We start from the raw sequence: 16,991 nt of genomic DNA on the forward strand, positions 1-16,991 counted from the left end.
GTGTGCTCAGGTGGCCAAGAAGGCCAACGGCATCCTGGCCTGTATTAGGAATAGTGTGGCCAGCAGGAGTAGGGAGGTGATCGTGCCCCTGTACTCGGCACTGGTGAGGCCGCACCTCGAATACTGTATTCGGTTTTGGGCCCCTCACCACAAGAAGGACATGGAGGTGCTGGAGCGTGTCCAGAGGAGGGCAACGAAGCTGGTGAAGGGCCTGGAGCACAAGTCTTATGAGGAGCGGCTGAGGGAACTGGGGTTGTTTAGCCTGGAGAAGAGGAGGCTGAGGGGAGACCTCATCGCGCTCTACAACTACCTGAAAGGAGGTTGTAGTGAGGTGGGTGTTGGTCTCTTCTCCCAAGTAACTAGCGATAGGACAAGAGGAAATGGCCTCAAGTTGCGCCAAGGGAGGTTTAGATTTAACATCAGGAGAAATTTCTTTACTGAAAGAGTGGTCAGGCCTTGGAACAGGCTGCCCAGGGAAGTGGTGGAGTCACCATCCCTGGAAGTATTTAAAAGACGTGTAGATGAGGCCCTTAGGGACATGGTTTAGTGGACATGGTCTGTTGGGTTGACGGTTGGACACGATGATCTTAGAGGTCTTTTCCAACCTGTATGATTCTATGATTCTATGATTCTACTCCAACTCAGGCATACACTTCCCATATAATAAAGCCTCTCTACAGGCAAGGATTTAATTTGGATTAGTAAAGACATTGTCTTCTAGGCTTTGAGCTTCACAAAAGGTTCTTGTCACACTTTTGGTCATTTGCACTGGAGTTCAAATCTACATCAGATATCCACTAGGAGCATAATGCAGTTTCTATCTCTTGGAAAGCAAGTCTTTCTTGTTGCACACATAAAGAAATCTCTGTAATACTTATTGATGCAACTGATGCTCAAATTTATATGTAATCCGTGATCATTTGAATGATCGTTGATGCTTTATGGAATTGTTACAGGTACAATTGCTGCAGAACCCTCATTAACACTACCATTTTGCTCCACCTACTAAAGAAACAGATGCTTTTTTTTTTAAATGCTGTTTATGTTGCTTATAATCTTTTATGCATTTTATTTTCTTACTTCAAACTGTGTACAATGAAAGAAGAAACAAGGTTCCTTTGCCCCCCTTTAGTTTTGGGAAACTAGAACTGTTTTCCACCAAAAAGGAAGTGTTCTAAATTAAGAACTAGATCCTTATCCCATGTACTCACATTAAGCAGCACCCCATTCCTAAGGAGCCATTGATTTAATTTAGATTATTCCACAGGATGCAGATCAGGATACCGCTGGAACGTTAAGTGCCTGTTTAAAGTCTGTCCTACACAGAGGAGCATGCAAATTGATTCAGACCCAACAAACAGAAGAGATACTGTTCTGCACTAGAAACATAGTAATAGCCTTTCGTTCCTTAACAGTGCAGAAGTAATTGAGTAAAACCTTATAATCAAATTGTTTAAAGATTATTTATTAAAACAGATTAAAAAGAACTTTTACTGTAGCTACTTGTCTGTAAAATTTAACAATGCTGCTGTTCCTCGGTTACAAATTTTATTTTTATTCATTATTCTATGAGGCATTCAATGTCAGTTGCTAATGCAAACACTTGCTCTTGCTCTGTAGAATGCATGTAAAAGAAAAATAGATGTGGTCAGTCATCTAGAATGTCAGAAAGAACAAAACAAAATCAACCAAGCAAAGCAAAAGGTAAAAAAACCAACCAACCAACCAAAAAAGAAACCTAATAAATCAGGAATAAAAATGAGGAAAAAAATGCAAAAGAAAGGAAGCCTGTGGGACTTGTCTGATCATGCTATACAATCAAAGCACATGATTCCAGATGATTTAAATGACCTGTGGCAAAAAGACAGTTAACTGTCTATGAAATGCCAATCATCCTTAGTTGGAATGAACCTACTGATTCAAGACCTAGACTTAATCCCAGATGAAATCAGGGTAAAGTGCTCAAAAGTCACTAGCCTAACAATGACACTTCCAAGAGAAAAGAAACTTCTCATCACCACACTAATATCAATCAGTTAATGAGTTATGCATTCAATATGCAAATAAGATGGAGGAGTGTAATTGGTGAAGCAAATAATCCATTATTTTCTACACTGCTGTTGCAAACCTAAAGAGGGCAAAACTGTAAGAGAAAGCCTTGCTGTGAAATGGAAAAAAAATTAAATATGCATTTCATGAAGACATTTAAATAACAAGTTCAGCAGAAGTAATAGATATTACGGCACAATAATGAAAGTCGTATTTTTGAGTGATAAAAACTTTTAATAAATAATGCCAGAATGGGATTGGTGGAGTAACGGTGCCACAGTGTGTTTTGTTAATTGAACAACTATAGCTTGAGCTTGAACTCATAATTTCTTTCTATCTGGGCTGCTAGATGTCCTGTATGTTGAGGAACAGTGCAGTCTGATTGGTAAAAGGAGCATCTATATTCCATATAAAGCATACAGACCTGTATTAGTAAATTGTATTCGTACAGCATGAAACTGTCAAAAGTTAATGTCAGATTTGTCATGCAAATAAACCCAGCCTGCATGGAGACACTGTAGGCAGTGTGTTCCTCTTGTTTCAGAGAAAAACTCAGAACCATTCACCTTGAGATGTTCATAACAGTGAGATGGATTCTCCTATACATTTTCCATTAATCTTCCACACTGTTAGCACTGCTAACATTCTACCAATTTACTTCTGGTTTTTGCTTTGTATCTTTTTATTATACTTGTATTTAGAGATACAGGGATGTGGCAATAGCAGCAATTAATTAATAAAACAGACGGACATAATAGCAGTCACATAACATTTGCATAAACAGCTATTACACTACTATGCCTCACAAGATTTAATGTGAAATCCTATGACAATTTTATTTAGCTCAAAGGGAGAGCAGAATGTTTATGATAGTTTCCCATAAATCTTAAATATCTCTATAACATATAATTACAGTATCTATAAAAATGTCTATAGAAATGAATAGTAAATGGTTTCTATTATTTTTTAGCTATCTTCTAGAATTACATAAAAACTTAGCATTACAATAGTTCCAAAACCTACAATATTATTCTATATAACATTTTACAAATCTTCCAAATAATTGCCTACAAAGCTCAGTTTCTAATCCACAAGATTCAATATGATGCTTAACTAAGAAATCTGACACATCATGTCAAAACAGTAATACATAAATCACACTATTACACTGTTCCATCTGAAGTCCATCTTTATTAACATGATGTGCTGGTAAAACTAGTGACCCTCGCAGCATGGACTAGCAGCATGCATGAAGTCTGGTGTTGTGCTACCATATGAGGCAACCAAAGCAACAGAGGATAGCAGATAATTCCTCTACCAGCAAAGCCCTGCCATTACAGTTACCCATCAACTGTCTTATCAACTCCACAGACAATACCTAGATATGTAAGTACATTGAGGTATCTGTATTCACTGCAAAAATCACCGCTTGTGTCATTCCTATTGCACTCAGTGGCTCCAATATTTAAGGGTGAGTTCATAGAAACGATACTGTAGTCATGTATATAACCTATTAATTATCTTATTGATACTTCTTAGATGACTATTGCTAAGATTTAGTCTCAAAGGATGATATATTAAAATACAATTAGTATTAACAGTATAAAATGAAATATCAAACTGTGGGAGTAAATGCATACATGTGCGTGTGCGCCCGTGTACACACACACACGCACACAGAGTATTTTTGCTTTGTATAAAGTACATCTTAAAGAAAAAATGAAAACTACTTACACCAGAATAGAAAGGCTCACCAGACACACAGATCACATCCTGCTCCTGGATCATCAAAATATCTTTGGCTAAGTGCAGTCGTACTTTGAAAGGCTCCTGGTTACCATCCTGCAGCAAACAAATCCCTGTCTTTGTCTTCAAAGGAAGGAATAAAGAAAAAAAGTTTTCTCAGTTAGCACTTTGCATTGCTAGAAGCAATATTTTGAAACACAATAGCTGAGAGATAGGTACAGTTACCATAAATACATCAACAAATATCCAAAACTATTACCAGTAATCACTGTATTTATTTACTGTGCTCAGACTACAAGAGAATGATGCTTACAGTAGCAGCTATTCTGCCCATGATGAATCTGTAAAACTCCTTTCAAATTGTTTCAGAGCAGCTGTGCTCTTACTTTCCATCTTCGTATTAAATGATGACACCTCACTTGGACATGAAATAAAAGCTGATGTTCCACATATTACACCAATTTTGACACTGAAATACATACAATAACACCTCCAAACTAGCCAGATGTGAGCACTGACAGCCTACATGAACCTATTGTGGGCTTTTCCTGATCTGTGAGCACAACACTGACTTATACTTTTATGTTCCTTTCCAAATGAGGATGCTGAAGTTAAGAATAAGAGAAAAGAGATCAAAGAATGCAACTCTTTCTAGTAACTTACTTCTCACTCTATTTCTGTATTTTACAGAAGTGGTTTATGGTTAGAGATCAGGAATTCTGTAGGATTCTTCAATATACAATAAATGACTTTCCAACAATTTAACAGTGTCTTTGTGGTAGTACCTACTTGTGCTACTTTTTTGGGCATTATACATAAGAGGTTTGAGAAGTGAAAAAGTCTGCACATGTAAGCACCTGCAGTATTTAACAATTTTTCCCTGAAGGCTGTGTTGAAAATAGCACTCTCTATAACACTTCATAAATGGACAAAAGTCATGTTGGTAGAGCATTTTTGGTATGAGAAATTTGCTTACAAACAATCTAAAAACTTAGCCTTACAACATGTAATTTACCAGTATTAGATACCTATACCTATTTGCATAGATACAGATATATATGTATGCACATATGTATCTCAGAAGAAAATTCATATACAAAAAGTATTTAAAATCTTGGACTCATCAGTGTCAATAATAAAACTTCTGTTGTCTTCATTCAGGTCAGATTTCAATCCACTATCTGTAAAAAGTTGGCTTGAGAGGAGATGAAGGAAACAAAAGTCTTGCTGTGAATTTTAACTGCCAAGATTGACCTGGCTGAATCTGAGGGCTCTTTCTCAGACAAGAGTTTAAAAGAGGATTTGGAAGGTCTCCCCATAATGTGCTCTGATACCTTACGTCCATAGCATGGAGAGAACAAACAAAAATATGGAACTGACAGTAGGCAACTGGCAGAAGAAAAGTTTAAATTGCTCTCAAGAGGCTTTAAAAGAGGTGGAAAGGTCGAGGACAACCTTTAAATAGCTACATAATGTTCTCCACTGACAAACTGTTCTGTCACTTCTGCTTCATGCTCCACACTCAAACTTTGGAAATTGTTTTCCCTTGGACACCAGTAGCAAATGTGTATAACTCAGCCATAACTTTGAAAGTGGGTCTGATGTTGTTTTTATTCTTTTTAAACTAAGTAAGAAGAAGAAAAAATGAAGAATTCCATGCACTGAACTCACACTGAGGTCAGTGGAAGCTCTGGTCAGAAGACATCATACAGTCTTGTTTTAACGTCTGCTTTTTTAAACAGGATGAGATAGAAACTGATTGACATGGACAGACAAATTAAATAATTGGATCACAAAAGGAGTTAGGTTTTCAGTACCACTGAAAAATTCCCTCTCATATCATACATAAAACGTTATGACATTAAAATAAAGAGAATGTAAAATAGTTAAATTCCCCTGGTCCTCTCCTTAGAACTTCTGCTTTACAGACTGCTCTTTCTATGGAGTTGTGAAGTAAGCAGTAAGTGACAATGAAAGTTTAACAAATAACTATGGTCAAATAAAAGGGGCTAGCCTACAAACATCTACCACTTATAAAATGCCTTTCTCCTGCAGAAAAGTTTGCAGACGTGCCTTTCCTTTTCCCTGGATAACTGGCAATGGAACAAATTCTGCCTCTGACACTGATTGTAGTAACTCTGCCTTACTTGACTGCACATTTCTGATTTGGTCAATAACCCTATAAAATCTCCAAAGAGTCTTTCTGCAAAAGCTGAGGGGCTTCTTTGTGGGAATTAGAGGCACATAACCATAGCAGACACAATTAGCCATTAGAATAAAATTAAAATTCAAGTTGATTTCTAAATGTGTGTGGGCTGAGCTTATTCAGTCTGAACAAGGAAACCAAGCTTGGGAACAGCAAAACATTTTGGCCCTTGGAAAGATTGATCGCACACACTCAGTGATCTTATTTATATCAGACACTCTAAAATGTAATGAACCACTTCACTGTTGTTGGGCTTTATGAAAGCTGGTTTATGATACAGTTCAAAATTAAATCAATTATACTACCTCCTTCCCTCTTCTACTTGAAAGCAACATTAACAACCATGTAAAGGAGAAGAATGTAGTTCAGTTTCATTATATAAACTCAAGAGAAGTCCTTGAGAACTAAGACTGGAATTCAATTATTTCATCACGTTTCTTTTTTGTCTGCTGAAATTTTTTTCTTCTCTCCCCTGCCCCCTTCAAAGCATCCAGTAAACTGAATCACATAAAGACATGAGCTCCTGCATCTTTATTCAGAGCTGGAGTCTAGGGAAGACATCCTGTATATATGCTTTCATGTAAATTACTGTGCACATCAACATTTTTCATCTATGTGGCCCCGGTAAAATTATTCTGGTTGGAGGGAGATCACCTGTCTAGCCTCTACCCCTGCCATCTCTTACATTTGAAGAGCTTAGATGGTGTGTGTGTGTGTGTGTGTATGAGGTGTGGGGGTGTGGGGTTGTGGCTGATGTTAGCTTTTGTTCCCATTGCTAATTTTTAAGAGATTCCATGAGAGGGTGTGCTAAAATTTTCCCTTCAAGCCTTCTACATTTCACTGGCAGAGGGCTCTGCCCTACCCCTGACTTACAGCAATAAAACAGCATACAGCACATCAGCCAAGCTACAGTAACTGTCAGTGTGAGGTCATGCAAGGCATCCTCTTGTGCTCAAATGTATGACAAACTGCATCACCTTACAGCAGACACGGATAGAGAAGCATAGTTCAGCTGATAACAGTTTGTTAAGCCATTACACCTTGACTGTATGTTTGAACCAAAATTGCCAGGAACATTACCCTCCTTACATTTATACCATCCCACTTTCTTCATCCTATTTATAGAGTTTGGCACCTGTTGTAAAGAGGGAAAGAAAACTGAGTGTTTGAAGTTGCACATGTTTATGAAGTGGATGAAGTAGGCTAAGGAATGGATATGGAAGCAATATACAGAATGAGTTGCCATATGGGAGAGGAGTCAGTGACTTCAAGCAAAAGCAGTGATGAAGGAAGGCAGCGGTACCTAAGTGACAGACGCAGTGAATGTTGCACCTGCACAGTACTGCCTCTGTCATCTCATTCTACACTCTTTTAAGCCGAGTTAGACAAGAACACTGATGCGACAAGAGCTGATGTTCTTGTCAGGCGTTTAGAAACTGCTTACTGTTCCTGAACTAACGTAACTACAAGAGGGGCTGGAAACTGATGCCTCTCTGCTTTGCCACACCAGTCGGTATTGAGCATTCTGCTTCAGATCACTATCGGAGAATAGTATAGGTTGGCAGAGCCCTCAAGGCAGACTGCTTCTACAAAGAATATGGTCATACTCAGATCATTATTAGCAACAAGGCAGTGAAAAAAGGTCATTTAAAAATCTTTTTTCCGTTATACCTTGACTTACAGCACATTGTCCATATTGGCTGTGTGTAAGATCTGGCTCTAATAACTTTCCTAAAAGGAATTTAGAAATGCTTACATACCATAAACATGCAATATAGATGGCCTTCACAAATATTTAAGAATTAATTTCAGAGCAAATACACATGAAAACTACAGTTTATACATTTAGGCTAGCAGCAGAGTCTCTACCAAACATATACCAAAATTAATACTGTATGATAAACTTCTTTAAAGTTACCTATTGATTTCAAAGTCAATTTCCTGCAGGACTCCCAACGTAAATATTTTTTAATTTATCTGGCCTAAGTAAGGCTACTGGCAGGTTTTCTCTTGAACCATTTTTTTGTTTACATGTTTCCCTATTTGTTGTTTTCCTTGTCATTTATGATAAGAAAAAAAAAATCCTAAAACTTTTTCTATGTTTTGTTCTGGAGGAGACTTATTCAGTATTTCAGGCAATTTTAAGTACTCTTCATTAGTTTTCAAGACATGACTGTATCTTTTTGTTTATGCTACTTTATCTATTTCTTTTGCCTTACAGTAATAAAACAATTTGGTCAGCTTTGCTTCTTCTAGTTTCACATCAGTAGGAAGACTTCAATAGATATCCCAGAATAGTTTAGTCCGTGAACCAGTGGAAGAAAGAAAGAGAAAAAAACTCTCAACACATTTTCTATGCAAGGTGGCCTGGATTTTTAGTTTCTGCTTTGGCTGGTATTCTCTAAAATAAATTAAACCTCTGCAATTTAGTTTTAAGCCCTGAAATACATTTCTACCGTCAAGAATCCCATATCCAGTAAGGAGAATGAGTTGCAGAAACTGCCTTAAATATGTACGTAGTTCACTTCAGATGAATATCTACACTTTTGGATGCTTATTTGAACTGAGGCTGGCATCTGAGTATTTGGAGATATGCCTGTCACTGCTTTATAATCACAAGTATAATAATAAAAAGGGAAATTGAATCAGAGGTATAAGGCAGTAATGGCAATGAATACAAGAGGTAGGAATGTGTGTCAGAACCACATAAAGGATGTTTTTAAAATGGTCCAGCTGCTCATTCTGTGGAGGTGTTGCTAGCGTAAGTGAAAAGCACTTATATTGTCAAAAATTGGAATGCAGCCCAGACACACAGGGATGTGTTCAGCTTGTCATTCAGAGCCTCTTCTATCAGATACCAACATTTTCCAGCCCAAAGGATAGCGAGTCCATTCCTGCACATGAATTTTACACACCAACCTGGTGTGTAAACTGCAGGAAAATGTTGAACTTGGACATAATCTTCTTTTTCTTTGATTTGCCAGGTATTTGTCAGGTAAGTATTTGGCTATGGCATCCTTCATAAGTGATTTTCTTGAAAGAATAAAGTCTTACAGAGAATTTCCTTGTTTCATACAGTCTGATTAATTCAATATGTAAACTAGACATTTGGAAAATATATATATTTATATAAATAAATATATATGAGCTTCTTACTGAACTGAGGTACTTTTTTAGAGCAAAACCTTTCATTTTATGACACTATAAGGAAACAAGTTTTGATGTCTGAATTGCCAATGAGCTTACTGGGACTAGATTACATCATTACAGTTGAGGCCAAGAGATAAGATAACATAAAATTGAAGGCTATTGTGACAACATGCATGTTTCTTTAATACGTGACATTCTTACAGGCATTGTAAATTGCCAGTCATTTTCCATCTCGTGATTTTGGGATTAGATTATGAGTTGAAGCTGGATTTAAGAAAAAAAACACAAACCCAAGGTATTAGAACTCCCAGCATTGCCATTTGATAGCATTTATAAACAAAGGAAATCATCAGCTTAGGCTGAAATGTGTAAATCAGAAAATGACATAAAGATTACTAGAAATAGTCCAAAATAGTATATAACAAGATTTATGAAAGAAAGTTATGAGGAAGTCAAAATACTGCTTAAAAATCAAAACATGTTCTGTGGCAGCAAAAAAAACCCAACAAGATGGATGTTGAAATAGAGATGACTAGACCTGTGAACCACAGAATGTATCAAACTATAAAGTTTGTGAAGAATATTCATAGAATTCATAAAGCAGAGGACAAACAAACAGTTTACCAATTCAAACAAATCCTTTAAAGAAACTATGGTCAGTACTGTAAACACAGATGAATAGATTATAAGCATGAAAATGAATGGGCTATTTACTAATTTAAATAATTTTGAAGTTCTATTAGGAAAAAAAAGCCAAGCTAATAGAAGTAAAGGATGAGATTTCAAAAGTTAGAAAGTTAGAAAAGTCAGAAAGCTGCTCATGCAGCTTGTTCATAAAGTACATGGAAAATATCAACTTAAAAAAAAAAAGGTATCTAAGGGGAAAATGTTCTAATGCATTATAATCATCCCAAGTCTTCAATTTCATCAGAAGGGTACTTTCACTGCAGAGGACAGTATTATGTCAGAGACTGAGGTTATCTTCCAAGAGATAGTTTTCAGAATATAGACTAAGGTCAAGTGAGTACAGGAGAGCATTTAAAGAACCCAGAGACTCTATGATTTATGCTCTTGTAAAGTTCAGAAAGCTCAGGATAAAGGCTAAAAGAGGAGCTGGATAGTCTTATGGTTTGGAAATTGTTGAATAAGTACAAGAACGAGTACAATGGATACATTTGCTGATCAGTGAGGGAAAAGAGCATGGAATCCAGAATAATTAAATATGAAACAATGGAAAAATTCCCACAACTAGGAAGTGGAGAAGCCACAAGAAAAAATTAATTATAACTTTCCCATCATCAGATACCAAGTATTTTCTCTTAGAAAAAATGTGTGTATGTGTGGAAGACCTCATATTTTTGTAGTGCCATTTGAATTGTCTAGCACAGAAGGTATTTTCTTGCAGAACAAAACTACTTTAAGATGCCTTGAAAGGCAGCACAGCCTACAGATAAGATCCTCAGGGGAGGAAATAATCATTAAGACCATAGGAATCATCTTGAGATTGACACCAAACTGTACCTGACTACATATAAGTGTCTAAGATCCATTATAATCAATGATTATTATAGGCAATAAAGCATACAGAACAATTCAGTTGATCAGCAGGTTTTGGGAGAACTGAATTGCTCACTGGGCTCCTCTGACTGTACTATTTAGATCTGCAGTAGGAACTTATGCACAAAGTGCATGTGCAGGTACCTACAAGTAGACAAGACCTTTTCAGTGTCCGAATCTCAAACTAAATCCCAGTAGTAGACACTAGGAAAAATAAGGGATGCATGAAGCATCAGTACTATGAAAGAACTAACGTTCCCTCAGAGACATCCAATGCACTAGAGCAGTAGTTATTTAGAATGAGAAGAGTAGTTTAAGGAAAAAAAATTGAGTATGTCATGGACACTATGAAAAACATGCTTTAGCCTCAGTGCATGTATGTGAAATATTTTGGTTTTATGCTAATTGAAACTCAGTTCAAACCATTTACGGCCATTAGCAAGGATGAAGATGGAAGTACCAACAAGAGTCTGAGCCCCACTCATCATTTCGGGAGAGCCATCTCAGTTCTTCTACAGTGGTGGTGGTTACAGCACTGGCGGATGGGGAAAGAAAGGCGATAAATATTCAGAAGAAAGGAAACAAAGAGGGGAAGAAGAGGAAGATAAAATAACCAAGATGCCTCATGACAGCTTTTATTGACATTATCAAAACCGGCCTAGTAACAATTTTGGCATAGAAGCCCAGAGATTATTTTTCTCAGATACATAGTACAACTGAGAATTTGATACAATACGGGATGGAGGAGAAAGAAGGCTGAAAGTTGTAAATGTACTGACTAGATAACCAATTAAACAAAAGTACGTGGAACAAAGTCTACAGCTACTTTACCTTTCATGTCAATAGCTGAAATAAATAAAATAAAACAAAAACGTCTATGGCTTGGAGTGACTAAACTGTTGCTGAAGATGTGCCAATGGAATAGAACGACAAGTTAATTAAGGAGGCAGTGCCACAATGGTATTTTCTTTAGTCATTATTGTCACTTTCATAAGAATCTCAAGTACTGGATGAGGTTTTGGTTACAAGTCTGGCAAATTTTAAGATATGAAGAAAACTGTATTAAAAGCAATACCTGAAAGGTGTGTGTTGGGAATTGAAATATCTGACAGAATGGATGATTACACCTCATATTGAATTCAAGTGAACAATCAAATTAAGTAATTACTTAATACTTGGATGGTGCAATTCAAAGGACAGTGTCCACATCAGTGGAGAAAGAAAAATGAACCCTTCTGGAAGCCAAGAAGTAGATAAAAAACACAATTGTTAGGTTAAGTGGTAAAATCTTGTCCCCAGACACACAAAGGAGTAGAGACAGACTATGGCAGATGGGGGAAGTCCAAATAACACCCTGTCCAGTTCCATCAAAGGGGACATCAGCCTATTGAAGGCCCATCACCACAAGTGTAGAGGAGCACAGGAGCACAATGGCAGGCGGGAACCCAAATTAAGGACTCAGAAGAAGCGACACCCCATCTGGTCCCCTGCCAGGGCTGTCCCAGGACAGCCTCAGCCCCAGTGTCCAGGTGTGAAACCCATCATGACAAGAAAATGCCAGAGACCCTTTGGACTGAGTGGGGGTCACTGCCTGGGGGTGTGGGACACATTATGGAATGCAGTTTTGGATTGCACAAGACTTTTATGGGATGCTTAGGGGAGGAACCAAAGACGGGAAAAGGGATTCAGTGATTTCAGGAGGACCAAGTAGGGGAAAATAGAGGGTTAAGGAGATAAAAAGGGGTTGGTCACATAAACAGTTTTCTGGTCGGTATGGTTGTCTGGCCATGCCCTGAGCCTGATCAGTGCAGTCTGTCCTATCCTCTTATGAAATTCCTTTCTAATTCTTTTCCTGGGTGAGGGGTTCCGTGGTGTATGATTGTATGATTGTGTGTGTGTGTGAGTGTGAGACGGTCTGTACCAGCAGCTGGAGAGGGGCTGAGACCTCAGGGGCTCGTATGCCCAGCTGCCAGCAACTGGTAAGACTGGGATCCAGGGGTAGCTGCTGGACAGACTAAGTCCTGCTGCTGGAGGCATCCACGCTGTACATACGTATAAATATATTCTCACGAATTGACCTCCGTCCTGCTCAGCCAGAGAGCTGTTGGTGCTGTCTGTGTTTGTGTGAGAGCTCTGTGTGTCAGTATGTGATCTGCATGGCTGGTCATGTACATAAGTATGTACATATATATGGATACATGTAGTGTACATGTGTGCTCTGTGTGCATATGCCTACTGGGGATACATCTTCACCCTCACTACTGGTGGGACCTGGGAGCATGGAGCTGCAGTAGCCTCCCCTCTCTTGGGCTTTCAGATCCAGCTCAATCTATTTTCCCCCAAACAAAAACCAAAGTAGATGATGCCTTACAATGATAGTGCTGAGGTTTTAGTTAAAAATTACATTATATGTAACCATAAGGCTGCTGATGATTTATTTAGACATAGGCATTTGATGAAAGTAGGTTGAAAGTCTATGTTTTATTAACTTTGATTGGCTTGGGAAGAAAGATGTAGATCATAATTTTCAGAATTTCTCAGAAGTGACACCGCTGATTCTGTAGCACAAAGCTTATTTTACAGAAAGCAGATAAATTGGGGTTGAATCCACCTCATTTAATTTTATTAATCTAAAAGCTAAAGGACCTTCTTTAGGGTCTCCAGATTATGTAGCTTTTTTAGGGTGAGTGGAGTCATCCTCTCCTTCCCTTGTCTATCATGGAAGTTCCAACAAAGCAGCTAATTTTTAAAGAGCTAAATTTGAAATCAATGCCCCCATTAGAAGCTAGATACAGAATGAAACAGATTTGTCAATGTACTTGCAGTGTAAAGGCTAAGATAGGACTCATATGCCAGGTAATCTTTCTGTGGCTGCTCTTGTCGTTACTGCTGGTAGGCACAGAGTGAAGTTAATTGTCACTGAAAAATCTATATTAGGGCACAGTTTAAATAATAACATAAAAATCATATGAAAATAATATGTATCTGCCTCTTTTCCTCAATAAGTGCATCCAAAAAGAAATTAAAAAAAACCCCAAACAAACAAAAAAACAAAAACCAAAACCAAAATGCCCTTAATAACATGCTTTAACTTTTGGTCAGCCCTGAAGTGGTCACACAGTTGGACTAGATGATCATTGTAGGTCCCTTCCAACTGAAAATATTCTATTCTAAAAACCAAACCTCAGAACTAAGAAGAATGCTTTTTTCCAGGCAAATAATCTGGGATATACTGTGTTACAGAATTTAGACTGTGCATGGATCTTCTGAGCTATTAAAGCCTGATACATAGCATCCTGGACAACCATCACAGTATTCTTTCCCAAAGGCAAGTTTCACTTTAATATTAGTTTCTGACCCTATTACTCCTTTCAGAATGCTGTCATGATTTAATGTTCTTTAGCCTGCCTATTTTCTCTTCTGCCCTAATTTATACCAATTGATTCTCAGGTCAAAATTGGGTTTAGTTGCAGTTAGTTCTTGGTTCTAGCGCTGTTCCCATCCCTCCACTCCTATTTTTTCATGGGATCATGGTCACACTTAAAGATATGCCCATTTTTCTTGTTTCCAGTCATAACTTCCTAAACATTTTTTGTAATTATCAGTGTACAGGTAATTGTCATGGTTTTTTAATCATAATAATGCATTGACATCATTACGTAATTTGGTGTAAATGGTTCTCACTGTATCTCAATTGCTGAAGTTGTGAAAACGCATTAAAACAATTTGTTCATAGACAATCATTGAGTAAATAAGATGCTCTTTTTAATGTCTACAGATACACCTCCTTTACTTTCTTTAAGGCAAAGTTAGTATGAACACAGAAAAGCAAAGCACTTCCCCCATCTCCAGTAGAGGGGGACTGAAGTACTTTGTATTGACATTATGAAACTATACCTATTTTAAGCGAAAATAACTCTCTTACCTCATCAAATCAAAATGGAATTGCGTTTCATTTTGGTCATCTTCACAGCTTCCCCTCTCTCCCCACCCACCTTTTTCCCACACTTCTACATTTCCCTCTTGATTTTGCTGAACAGTGCTATACAGATTTCTGGCTCCATTGATGTTTTTCTTCACGTACAGGCTTTCAGATATAAACACTTCACTAAGAGCAAAGCTCACACAAAAGCTCATAGCTACCTGAACCTACATTGTGCCTGAAGAGGTAAATTGGAACAGACAGAGGTGAGGGCTAGTGATGAATACACCTGGGCAAATTCTTTCATCTTGTACTACAAAGTCTGTCTGCCACCATAAAGCGATCAGCTGAATAACTTATATCTGATTATGTAATTCCTCTCAGTTCTGAAAAAAGGGTAAAAAAGGGATTTTGCATATAAAAAGGATTAAAAGTTCATTGATTTTGATTCTACTATTGTTTGAAAAGAAAAATATCTGATCCTACCTCTTCACAGGTGGTCCTGAAATCCATGTGCTATGACACAGCAAGTGATATTTGTCTAAAATGGAGAGAAAGATTTCATTAGAATGAAAAAGATACTGCAAAATATAAAAGTTATCTGTCTGAGCTCAGCAATTGCACTTCTTTTTGTTAGGTGCAGTTACAGTCATTGCTTAAAAAGAGAAATGATCAAAGTTGCAGCAGGATTAGGAAGTGTGAGGTGTTATAAGTTGTTCCATGTTCTTATAAAGTACACAACCCGGTTTCATTGAGTATAATCAAAGGAATGTTTAAGTTCCCACAACCTCCTCCCTTCCATGGGGCATTCAAACTTACTTTTCTTATTGCAAATGTAAATTTCTTTTTTTGTGTTTTTGGTTTTGTTTTTTTGTTTTTTTTTTTTTCCAAAAGTAAGAGTATCCTGGAAAGTAACAGAAATGGGGACAATTAAGTGTTGCTCTTCAGAATACCCTCTCTTTTAAAAAGACTGTTGTTTTTTTTTTTCTTTTCTCCCCTGATTAAAAACCGTCATGCGTCAATAGCTTTTGTCTCACATTTTATTAACATACATAATCTCTCCAAGGAAGCCAGTGTCATTTAAAAGTGTGCATACTTTGCAGAAATATTTATGAGTTGAAAAAAACAAATGTTAGAAAAGTCGGGAATATGTGCAAGTGCTGGCAAAATGTCACACCAAATCCTGTGATTATTACTTCGCCTGGCCTTTACCTAAAGTGTATTCATCCCAATGCACACTTATGCATTCATTTATTTATGAGATAAAGCCACTGGAACAGGCTGTTATCAGAGGATAATAAGAGTGTCCTGCTGCTGGTTTTGCAATAGAAATACTCATGCATCAGCCAATAACATTTCCAGGAAATACTTCCCTGGCAAAACAGTCATTTCATTAAATGGCCGGAAGAACGAAACCTGTAACAAAATCCTCTCCGTCAAGCATTTTATTGCTATTCTGTATTAATTATGTGCTTACAATTATTTGTATAAATATAGTCCTCAAAGTTCCAACATAAAATTTGCCCCATTAGCTTAAGTTTAAAATAAAATTTAAAAACTATACCTCACATAGCACAAAAATGTAAGTCCTAATAATAATAATAAAATCTCTTAATCTCTTAATTAAGTCTTTTAATTTGTTTTCCTGCCCTGGATGCAGTTTTATTAAACTCAAGCACATGCACACATATGAGCTTAACGTTCTGTATTTACTGAGCTCTGCCTGGTTCACAGCCTGTGCTCTAGACTAATTTCTAGCAGAGCTAACCTAGCTTGACTAGGTTACAATGCAGGAATTTAAAAGGGAGCCATCATCCTTCCTTATCAGATTTACATGTGCACCAAGATCCAATAAAGATCTGTATCTGTAATTCTGCTCTCAAAGTGCTCATAACAAACAAGGTCACTATCACAATCTTGAAGACTTTCTCTCTGGTGGGACAGTCATTGTGCAATGAAGTATGTTTCCCTGTAATTTTTATGAATTCTTTTTCCAGGTGCTGAGTAAGCTGAAATGGGAAAAAGGCTTTACTCACTTTAGCAAAGTATTCTGAGGACTTTTTAGCCTTCTGGAACTATAAACTTATGTATCTTTAAAATATAAACTGAAGTACTGCACAGTGTTCTTCTTTCTCGGGCCCCGATTATGTCAGGTCAGTAACTCCTACTGCAGTCAAAAATGTATTCACTTATGTTATGTTCTGCCTTATTAATAAAAGTTCTGCAAAGTTTGGGTTTGGGCAACTTTGGTTCACAGTCAATGACAATTCCTCTTTGGTTCTTTTTTAGCTACTATTTGATCTAAAACCTATCTAATCCAGGTCATTTCCACAACTCAGTATTATTCCATTTTCTTCTTTT

At 37.3% G+C, this 16,991-nt stretch overlaps 1 protein-coding gene across 1 annotated transcript in view; it reads right to left on the bottom strand.

The window, feature by feature from the left end:
* SNTG1 (syntrophin gamma 1) overlaps positions 1-16,991 on the bottom strand; it is a 379,748-nt gene that overhangs the window by 156,132 nt on the left and 206,625 nt on the right. Inside the window, exons 2-3 of the mRNA XM_075141888.1 lie at positions 15,117-15,171; positions 3,784-3,918 (exon numbers count right to left, since the gene is read on the bottom strand). Of these exons, the coding sequence (XP_074997989.1) occupies positions 3,784-3,918; positions 15,117-15,143 (162 nt within the window). The 5' untranslated portion in view covers positions 15,144-15,171. The remainder of the gene's footprint in view (positions 1-3,783; positions 3,919-15,116; positions 15,172-16,991) is intronic.

Source organism: Calonectris borealis, chromosome 2 (genome assembly GCF_964195595.1).
Source record: "Calonectris borealis chromosome 2, bCalBor7.hap1.2, whole genome shotgun sequence".
Classification (NCBI taxonomy): domain Eukaryota; kingdom Metazoa; phylum Chordata; class Aves; order Procellariiformes; family Procellariidae; genus Calonectris; species Calonectris borealis.